The sequence below is a fragment of the Electrophorus electricus genome, chromosome 6 (genome assembly GCF_041902795.1).
Source record: "Electrophorus electricus isolate QZ-2024a chromosome 6, ASM4190279v1, whole genome shotgun sequence".
Taxonomy (NCBI): Eukaryota; Metazoa; Chordata; class Actinopteri; order Gymnotiformes; family Gymnotidae; genus Electrophorus; species Electrophorus electricus.
This window is the reverse complement of record NC_137502.1, coordinates 34,764,556-34,775,280: the sequence shown is the minus strand read 5'-3', so window position 1 is coordinate 34,775,280 and position 10,725 is coordinate 34,764,556. Positions and strand designations below refer to the sequence as shown.

The following is a 10,725-nucleotide window of genomic DNA, read 5'->3' as shown; positions in this document are numbered from 1 at the left end:
AATTCATCAACATGCACAAACCTGAACATGATATAAGGGTAGTGTGTGTGTGTGTGTGTGTGTGTGTGTGTGGACGTGTGGACACACTTGCGCATGCGAGATCGAGCTGTATAGGAGGGGCATGTTTACCTAAATCCTGCGTGCTGCCCTTAACGGGAGCGGCCTGTGCGCCGGACCTCCAACCCCCCGCAACCCGATACACGGCGCTGCTGGGACCCTTCTTTTTCCTCTCTCAGACCCCTCTCCAAAAGGAGAGACCACTGGTGCTTTCCAGTGGATAAAAATCCTGAACCAGAACACCACGGTACAGGATTGCCGGAAAGGGCGCTGCTGTGTCTGGCCTCCACGCTCCACGGGACAGGCTAGGCGGTCGCTCCGGCAGGCTGTCTGCGTAAGGTCTGCCGAGAGAGGCACTGTACCAGGGAACCCCCCCCCCTCGTCTGGGTGGTGTGTGAGGGAACCCCCCCCCCTCTCTTGTCTGGGTGGTGTGTGGGGGCCTAGGGGCAGACATGTCTGCTTCTTCTGTGATTTGGACTGATTTCAGTTACACTTCTTTAGAAGTATGAGGCTATGTTGATTAAAAAAAAAAAGTCAAGAGATATGAACCAATTATAGCTTTTTACATGTCAGTGTTTAAATATTTCTTTAATTCCATATGAACACAGGTTTGTTTTACATGCAGTATTTCTAACAGATGTGTCTTTAAAATATCTACTCTCTTCACTGCGGAAATAAATGCTGTCATATGCAAACAAGCAACTCTGTGCCTGCCATTTTGACAGGAGGGTGTGAAACAAACCATATCATTTTATTATGTTTGCGTCTCGTCTGTTTAGAGTAAAATTAGGCACTTACTACAACTGTGTTGAGGCTGGTATGTAAGAGTAATTTGGCCTACATGAAGTGCAGTTTGCAAATTCTGTTAAATTGTTTCCTGATCGTTCACACACTAATGTGTCAATAGAATGCAATACAGAATAAAACTCAGGTTTCACCTGAGCCTAATGACTGGAGTTGGTGGTGGGCACCACCATCATGTACTCCCTACATGACTGCCTACCTGCTCCTGTCTGTAGTTTTACAACACTGCTTCAGTGGACGTGTAGGCATAGGACGTGTCTATAACCAGTATAAATCAAGTCGCAGAACGGGCTACAGGCACTAGGCGCCTGGAACAAGATACCGCGGCAGACATAAGACTTGGGTTCCTGTAAAAAGATACCAACACCGGCTGCAGATAAACAATCTCCATATCTGTGGCTCACACAATAATAAAGCGAGGCTATTGAAGGTAGTAGCCTATGATTATAATAGCCCTTTAACCTGTAAACAAAACCTGTAAATGTTTTATTTGACTTATTTTTTTACATTTCCTATAGCACAGAAAAACGACGCGTTTTAACCTTTATTCGCCACACACGAATCATACGCGCATTCGGGCGAGCGCACGCGCACGCACGCGCACGGGCACGCGTGCTGTGACGTGCCACGTAGGACGTTGGTCGCGGTCGCGTGACGGAGGCTCGTGCGTGAAACATGGCGCTGCTGTTCTGCGAGCGGGAGTTTCAGGACGCGTGGAGGGAGCTGGACAAGCCGCAGGTGGGCGACGGATGGGAGCTGTTCGCGCAGACCACGGGGGTGGACATATACCGACATTACGTACAGGTAAACCACACGGGGTGGACATGTACCAACGTTACGTACAGGTAAACGACACGGGTGGACATGTACCGACGTTACGTACAGGTAAACCACACGGGTGGACATGTACCGACGTTACGTACAGGTAAACGACACGGGGTGGACATGTACCAACGTTACGTACAGGTAAACGACACGGGTGGACATGTACCAACGTTACGTACAGGTAAACGACACGGGTGGACATGTACCGACGTTACGTACAGGTAAACCACACGGGGTGGACATGTACCAACGTTACGTACAGGTAAACGACACGGGGTGGACATGTACCGACGTTACGTACAGGTAAACGACACGGGTGGACATGTACCGACGTTACGTGCATGTAAACGACACGGGGCGGACATGTACCGACGTTACGTACAGGTAAACGACACGGGGTGGACATGTACCAACGTTACGTACAGGTAAACGACGGGGTGGACATGTACCGACGTTACGTGCAGGTAAACGACACAGGTGGACATGTACCGACTTTACGTGCAGGTAAACGACACGGGGTGGACATGTACCGTCATTACGTACAGGTAAACGACACGGGGTGGACATGTACCGACGTTACGTGCAGGTAAACGACACGGGTGGACATGTACCGACGTTACGTGCAGGTAAACGACACGGGTGGACATGTACCGACGTTACGTGCAGGTAAACGACACGGGTGGACATGTACCGACGTTACGTGCAGGTAAACGACACGGGTGGACATGTACCGACGTTACGTGCAGGTAAACGACACGGGTGGACATGTACCGACGTTACGTGCAGGTAAACGACACGGGTGGACATGTACCGACGTTACGTGCAGGTAAACGACACGGGTGGACATGTACCGACGTTACGTGCAGGTAAACGACACGGGTGGACATGTACCGACGTTACGTGCATGTAAACGACACTGGGTGGACATGTACCGACGTTACGTGCAGGTAGAAACTTTACATATGGAAGAAACTGTATGACACGACATGAAGTTCCATAGCTCGCTATCCTGTCTGACTAGGTAACCTGACCTAGCCAGTTTGGCTGCGTGGTTAACCGGCTAGACTGGAATAAGACAACTTACTGGTTATCCAGACTGGCTGACGATGAATTCCTGATGGTTTAGGAAAGGGAAGCGTTAACAAGCTACAGGCAATGAATCAAATACAAAAGATAAATAAACAAACAAACAAACAAAAATAATCACGAGTAGCTCATGAGCTAACTAGCTTTGTAGTGACACGCGAACGACCGAGTTCGGTACGTTCAGTAACACGCGAGGCAGGCCGTCATTCTCTCGTCGTTAGTGTAAAGGTTTAATGAATGGAATGGACCAGCAAGCCTAGACGTTGTGCTTAAAGGAATCCATAACCTGATTGGATTAAAGACCGCAGAGAAACTCGTAACGAGGTAAACATGGGAGCTTTAACGGAGCAGTGTTGGGGTGAGTAGTGTGTGTGGCTTGTGTGTGACTTCAGTGTGACATTTCTCGTCGTCCGCGGTGTGTCTAGCTGTATCTCTGGGACTGCAGTATTTTTCCTTCCCTACTGTCTCTGACCTTATCCTCCTTCACAGGACTCTGGACTGTACGAGTATAAAGTGTTCGGCTCGCTGTCCACCACGCCAGAGCTCTGCGCAGATGTCTACATGGACCTGGGCTACAGGAAACAGTGGGATAGCTATGTCAAAGGTAACTGCCAAGCAGAAGGGAAAAGTCTTCTCAGTCGCCTCCATGACTTTTAAACGAGGAAACGGCATCTTCACAGTGCCGCCATTACCTCACACACATGAGCTGTGCTGGAGTCCACCAGTGTGGTGAGCTGTCACCGTGGTGACGCACCGCTGGCATGACTGATGAGTGTTAACAACAAAGCATACTCAACCACACCTCAGAAATGTGAACTACCCCAACTAGAAGGACACGTTGCTTACCCTACATCTTCCCCCTCAGCTCTTTTTATCTTAATTTCAGTACAAAAAAAACTTCTCCATCTTAGATCTCCAGCGTCACACTGTAGCCAGTGGGACTGTGTGTGAGAGTGCTGGTTTTGATTTTTTTTTGTCTTAGAGCCTCTTTCTTGAACATTCACTCGACATTTCCTTGGTAACCATCCTCATAAGCCCTGTGAGTGTTTAGTCTTAGTGTGTGTTGGTGTATGGTAGCTCTGTAGGTTATAAATGAAACTTCTGAACTTTATTAATCCTGCCTGAATTATTGATCACACACCTAATATTCCTGACCTTATTCAGTTAATCGCTTCATGGTAGAATAAATAAGCTAATGACGCACGATGTTGAGGAAATTAGTATTTGAGTGGAATAACATTTTGTGGCGGAGGGAAGGGAGGAGAATTCCAGCATCTTTCGTCAATGTTCTTTACAGACATTACTGTTGTTTTCCAGACCAAAGTGCCACTAACCACGCTGAAGGACCCGTCAGCCTGAGGACAGCTGTCTTGTGCCGAGGGCGAACTGTTTAGTGATGTGCTCTTTATTGCGGGAAGTCACGCGTTTTAAATGATCTTTCAGCTCTTTCTTTTTGTCCCTCTGTTCATTTTACAGATTGTTTGTATAACTGCTGAGCTGTTCAATCACTCGTTGACTTTGCTGGTCATTTGTTTAAAAGGTTCCTGACTTGCTCGCAGCAGTTTGGCTTCTCATGGGCATCGTCCAGCTCTGTGGATCTTTGGTGCTTGTGTTCCAGATGGGCGCTCTGCTTTGTCTCCTTTGTGCCAAAGATTTGTTTCCCTTCAAAATTTCAAAAGAAGCCAAACTAAGGGTGTGGATTTCCTTCAAATGCAAACAAACTCACTGTACAATCACATGTGCTTGTACGGGTGGGAGGGAGAGAGTGTGTGTGTGAGAGAATGAGAGAGTGTGTGTGTGAGAGAATGAGAGAGTGTGTGTGTGAGAGAATGAGAGAGTGTGTGTGTGAGAGAATGAGAGAGTGTGTGTGTGAGAGAATGAGAGAGTGTGTGTGTGAGAATGAGAGTGTGTGTGTGAGAGAATGAGAGTGTGTGAGTGTGTGTGAGAGAGTGAGAGTGTATGAGAGAGTGAGAGAATGAGTGTGTGTGAGAGAATGAGAGTGTGTGTGTGAGAGAGTGTGAGTGTGTGTGAGAGAGTGTGTGTGAGAGAGTGTGTGTGAGAGAGTGTGTGTGAGTGTGTGTGTGAGTGTGAGAGGGAGGGAGTGTGAGGGAGGGAGTGTGTGTGAGAGAGGGGGAGTGTGTGAGAGAAAGAGAGTGTGAGGGTGAGAGTGAGTGTGAGAGTGAGTGAGAGAGTGAGTGTGTGTGTGTGAGAGAGCGAGTGTGTGTGTGTGTGTGTGTGAGCGATTGCGTGTGAAGGAGAGTGTGAGGGAGAGAGGGAGTGCATGTGAGCGGGAGAGAGAGGGAGTGCATGTGAGCGAGAGAGGGAGTGTGTGCATGTGTGTGTGAGAGAGTGCGTGTGTGTGTGAGGGAGAGTGTGTGAGAGGGAGAGTGTGAGAGAGTGTATGTGAGGGAGGGAAAGGGAGAGTGTGTGTGAGAGAGAGGGAGAGTGTGTTGTGTGTGTGTGTGAGAGAGGGAGAGGGAGAGTGAGAGAGGGAGAGAGTGTGTGTGTGTGTGTGTGTGTGAGAGAGAGAGAGAGAGAGAGAGAGAGTGTGTGTGTGAGAGAGAGAGTGTGAGTGTGTGTGTGTGTGTGTGAGAGAGTGTGTGTGTGTGTGTGTGTGTGAGAGAGAGTGAGAGAGAGAGAGGGAGAGTATGTGTGTGTGTGTGTGAGAGAGAGAATGTGTGAGAGAGGGAGAGTGTGTGTGTGTGTGTGTGAGAGGGAGAGTGTGTGTGAGAGAGTGTGTGTAAGGGATGGAGAGAGAGGGAGAGTGTGTGTGAGGGAGGGAGAGAGAGAGGGAGAGTGTGTGTGAGAGAGAGAATGTGTGAGGGAGGGAGAGAGGGAGAGTGTTTGTGTGTGTGTGTGTGAGAGGGAGAGTGTGTGTGAGAGAGTGTGTGTGTAAGGGATGGAGAGAGAGGGAGAGTGTGTGTGAGGGAGGGAGAGAGAGAGGGAGAGTGTGTGAGAGAGAGAGAGAATGTGTGAGGGAGGGAGAGAGGGAGAGTGTGTTTGTGTGTGAGAGAGAGAGTGTGTGTGAGAGAGAGAGTGTGTGTGTGTGTGTGAGAGAGAGTGTGTGTGTGTGAGAGAGAGAGTGTGTGAGAGAGAGAGAGGGAGAGTGTGTGTGTGAGAGAGGGAGAGTGTGTGTGAGAGAGAGAGAGAGAGAGGGAGAGTGTGTGTGTGAGAGAGAGAGAGAGAGGGAGGGAGAGAGGGAGGGAGAGAGGGAGGGAGGGAGGGAGGGAGGTACAGTTGACTCCAGCAAGTCTGTGCATTTCATTGTTGCTATCTGAGGGGGGAGGGGGGAGGGGGGCATTTGTTGTTCAGGGGTGTGTTCATCTGTGCAGGGCCTGGATCTCCAGTGTCTAATTTTCAGCATGTTCCTAGATGTCACCTGCTTCTTTTGGGACTTCTATAATGTCATAAAATGTAACCCTTTTTCTTCTCCAGAAGGTACTGACATTACTCTATTAACATACACTCTACCTCTTACAAATATAACTTATCACACCGATGGACTTGGAATGGACATCTCTGAAGTAAAGCGCTGATTAAATGATTAGCACCTCTGCATCCTGCTCGCTGCTGTCCTCCTCTGGTCTGTGGCACTGCTACACCCTCGCACTGGTTACCGTTACCATAAATCTTTTCTCATGTTTCCAAATGAAAGCCCTCCATTGTAGCTCATCCTAAGTGGTGCTGTGGGTGAGTGTACTGGTCTCCTCTTTAGTTTATCACTCTTTTCTGTTGGTCCTGTAATTCTTGTTTTAAGCGGACGGATCTGAGCCCCCGTGAGTGCCTGAGCAAACACCAGCGTCTAAAGTCCCACTGTGGTCCTCGTGGACGGACGGAGCTCCAACCCCTACCCCCACCCAGGGTGTTTGTACAATTCGGGGCCTCACTGGAGGATTGTTTGTTTCTCATTCATGTCTCATTCGTTTCTCAGTACTGGTCTTTACCGGACTCGTGTCTCAGGAGGCTGTAATGTGAGTCCTCCAACAAATCGGCGCAAATGTTTCTTCTGCGAGCGTCCGGACAGCCTCACATGGTGAGGCTCCGTGTGTTGGGAGGAATCGGGGCCATTTACACAATTACACGAGCATATTTGGTCGGAATAATCTAGACCAGTCTGTAAGTGTAACAAAGGTTTCTGGTGGTACTGGTGTATGCAACAGTACAAGCCCAAAACTATTCATGATGTTTCTTTTCTTGTTGTTTTTTTTTGGTTGGTGTGTACGTGTTTCAGGCTCTGTTACCTCCCAGCAGGGAGTCGTTGAGTGAGAACATCTGTTTGCTGAACGGAGGAGGAGGAGGAGAGCAGACCAGCACGGCCGCAGGGCAGAGGGGGGATCGTTAGGGGGAGGTGGGCCGCGGGGCAGAGGGGGGATCGTTAGGGGGAGGTGGGCCGCGGGGCAGAGGGGGGATCGTTAGGGGGAGGTGGGCCGCAGGGTTGAGGGGGGATCGTTAGGGGGAGGTGGGCCGCAGGGTTGAGGGGGGATCGTTAGGGGGAGGTGGGCCGCGGGGCAGAGGGGGGATCGTTAGGGGGAGGTGGGCCGCAGGGTTGAGGGGGGATCGTTAGGGGGAGGTGGGCCGTGGGGCAGAGGGGGGATCGTTAGGGGGAGGTGGGGCGCGGGGTTGAGGGGGGATCGTTAGGGGGAGGTGGGCCGCGGGGCAGAGGGGGGATCGTTAGGGGGAGGTGGGCCGTGGGGCAGAGGGGGGATCGTTAGGGGGAGGTGGGGCGCGGGGCTGAGGGGGGATCGTTAGGGGGAGGTGGGCCGCGGGGCAGAGGGGGGATCGTTAGGGGGAGGTGGGCCGCAGGGTTGAGGGGGGATCGTTAGGGGGAGGTGGGCCGCAGGGTTGAGGGGGGATCGTTAGGGGGAGGTGGGGCGCGGGGTTGAGGGGGGATCGTTAGGGGGAGGTGGGGCGCGGGGTTGAGGGGGGATCGTTAGGGGGAGGTGGGCCGCAGGGTTGAGGGGGGATCGTTAGGGGGAGGTGGGCCGTGGGGCAGAGGGGGGATCGTTAGGGGGAGGTGGGGCGCGGGGTTGAGGGGGGATCGTTAGGGGGAGGTGGGGCGCGGGGTTGAGGGGGGATCGTTAGGGGGAGGTGGGCCGCGGGGCAGAGGGGGGATCGTTAGGGGGAGGTGGGCCGTGGGGCAGAGGGGGGATCGTTAGGGGGAGGTGGGGCGCGGGGCTGAGGGGGGATCGTTAGGGGGAGGTGGGCCGCGGGGCAGAGGGGGGATCGTTAGGGGGAGGTGGGCCGCAGGGTTGAGGGGGGATCGTTAGGGGGAGGTGGGCCGCGGGGTTGAGGGGGGATCGTTAGGGGGAGGTGGGGCGCGGGGTTGAGGGGGGATCGTTAGGGGGAGGTGGGGCGCGGGGTTGAGGGGGGATCGTTAGGGGGAGGTGGGGCGCGGGGTTGAGGGGGGATCGTTAGGGGGAGGTGGGCCGCAGGGTTGAGGGGGGATCGTTAGGGGGAGGTGGGCCGTGGGGCAGAGGGGGGATCGTTAGGGGGAGGTGGGCCGTGGGGCAGAGGGGGGATCGTTAGGGGGAGGTGGGGCGCGGGGTTGAGGGGGGATCGTTAGGGGGAGGTGGGGCGCGGGGTTGAGGGGGGATCGTTAGGGGGAGGTGGGGCGCGGGGTTGAGGGGGGATCGTTAGGGGGAGGTGGGGCGCGGGGTTGAGGGGGGATCGTTAGGGGGAGGTGGGGCGCGGGGTTGAGGGGGGATCGTTAGGGGGAGGTGGGGCGCGGGGTTGAGGGGGGATCGTTAGGGGGAGGTGGGGCGCGGGGTTGAGGGGGGATCGTTAGGGGGAGGTGGGGCGCGGGGTTGAGGGGGGATCGTTAGGGGGAGGTGGGGCGCGGGGTTGAGGGGGGATCGTTAGGGGGAGGTGGGGCGTGGGGCAGAGGGGGGATCGTTAGGGGGAGGTGGGGCGCGGGGTTGAGGGGGGATCGTTAGGGGGAGGTGGGCCGTGGGGCAGAGGGGGGATCGTTAGGGGGAGGTGGGGCGCGGGGCAGAGGGGGGATCGTTAGGGGGAGGTGGGGCGTGGGGCAGAGGGGGGATCGTTAGGGGGAGGTGGGGCGCGGGGCAGAGGGGGGATCGTTAGGGGGAGGTGGGGCGTGGGGCAGAGGGGGGATCGTTAGGGGGAGGTGGGGCGCGGGGTTGAGGGGGGATCGTTAGGGGGAGGTGGGGCGCGGGGTTGAGGGGGGATCGTTAGGGGGAGGTGGGGCGCGGGGTTGAGGGGGGATCGTTAGGGGGAGGTGGGCCGCGGGGCAGAGGAGGCCACTCGTGGGCTAACAGTGTTCTTTGTCACGGTGTTCTTCCTTTCGCAGAACTTTATGAGATGGACTGCGGTGGCCTGAAGGCGATTTACTGGGAGGTGAAATACCCCTTTCCCTGTCCAACAGGGACGTATCCTACATGCATAAACACACAGAGAGACAGACACAGAGACACAGAGAGAGAGACAGACACAGAGAGAGAGACAGACACAGAGAGAGACAGACACAGAGAGAGACAGACACAGAGAGAGACAGACACAGAGAGAGAGACAGACACAGAGAGAGAGACAGACACAGAGAGAGAGACAGACACAGAGAGAGAGACAGACACAGAGAGAGACAGACAGACACAGAGAGAGAGACAGACAGACAGACAGAGAGACAGACAGACAGAGAGAGAGACAGACACAGAGAGAGAGACAGACACAGAGAGAGAGACAGACACAGAGAGAGAGACAGACACAGAGAGAGAGACAGACACAGAGAGAGAGACAGACACAGAGAGAGACAGACACAGAGAGAGAGACAGACACAGAGAGAGAGACAGACACAGAGAGAGAGACAGACACAGAGAGAGAGACAGACAGACAGACAGAGAGACAGACAGACAGAGAGAGAGACAGACACAGAGAGAGAGACAGACACAGAGAGAGAGACAGACAGACAGACAGAGAGACAGACACAGAGAGAGAGACAGACACAGAGAGAGAGACAGACACAGAGAGAGACAGACACAGAGAGAGACAGACACAGAGAGAGAGACAGACACAGAGAGAGAGACAGACACAGAGAGAGAGACAGACACAGAGAGAGACAGACACAGAGAGAGAGACAGACACAGAGAGAGAGACAGACACAGAGAGAGAGACAGACACAGAGAGAGAGACAGACACAGAGAGAGAGACAGACACAGAGAGAGAGACAGACACAGAGAGAGAGACAGACACAGAGAGAGAGACAGACAGACAGACAGAGAGACAGACAGACAGAGAGAGAGACAGACACAGAGAGAGAGACAGACACAGAGAGAGAGACAGACACAGAGAGAGAGACAGACACAGAGAGAGAGACAGACACAGAGAGAGAGACAGACACAGAGAGAGACAGACACAGAGAGAGAGACAGACACAGAGAGAGAGACAGACACAGAGAGAGAGACAGACACAGAGAGAGAGACAGACACAGAGAGAGAGACAGACACAGAGAGAGACAGACACAGAGAGAGAGACAGACACAGAGAGAGAGACAGACACAGAGAGAGAGACAGACACAGAGAGAGAGACAGACACAGAGAGAGACAGACAGACACAGAGAGAGAGACAGACAGACAGACAGAGAGACAGACAGACAGAGAGAGAGACAGACACAGAGAGAGAGACAGACACAGAGAGAGAGACAGACACAGAGAGAGAGACAGACACAGAGAGAGAGACAGACACAGAGAGAGACAGACACAGAGAGAGAGACAGACACAGAGAGAGAGACAGACACAGAGAGAGAGACAGACACAGAGAGAGAGACAGACACAGAGAGAGAGACAGACAGACAGACAGAGAGACAGACAGACAGAGAGAGAGACAGACACAGAGAGAGAGACAGACACAGAGAGAGAGACAGACAGACAGACAGAGAGACAGACACAGAGAGAGAGACAGACACAGAGAGAGAGACAGACACAGAGAGAGACAGACACAGAG

At 53.5% G+C, this 10,725-nt stretch overlaps 1 protein-coding gene across 1 annotated transcript in view; it reads left to right on the top strand.

The window, feature by feature from the left end:
- Positions 1–1,502: 1,502 nt before the first annotated feature.
- pctp (phosphatidylcholine transfer protein) overlaps positions 1,503–10,725 on the top strand; it is a 15,252-nt gene continuing 6,029 nt past the window's right edge. Inside the window, 4 exon segments of the mRNA XM_027031849.3 lie at positions 1,503–1,665; positions 3,262–3,376; positions 9,080–9,142; positions 9,145–9,158. Of these exon segments, the coding sequence (XP_026887650.3) occupies positions 1,537–1,665; positions 3,262–3,376; positions 9,080–9,142; positions 9,145–9,158 (321 nt within the window). The 5' untranslated portion in view covers positions 1,503–1,536.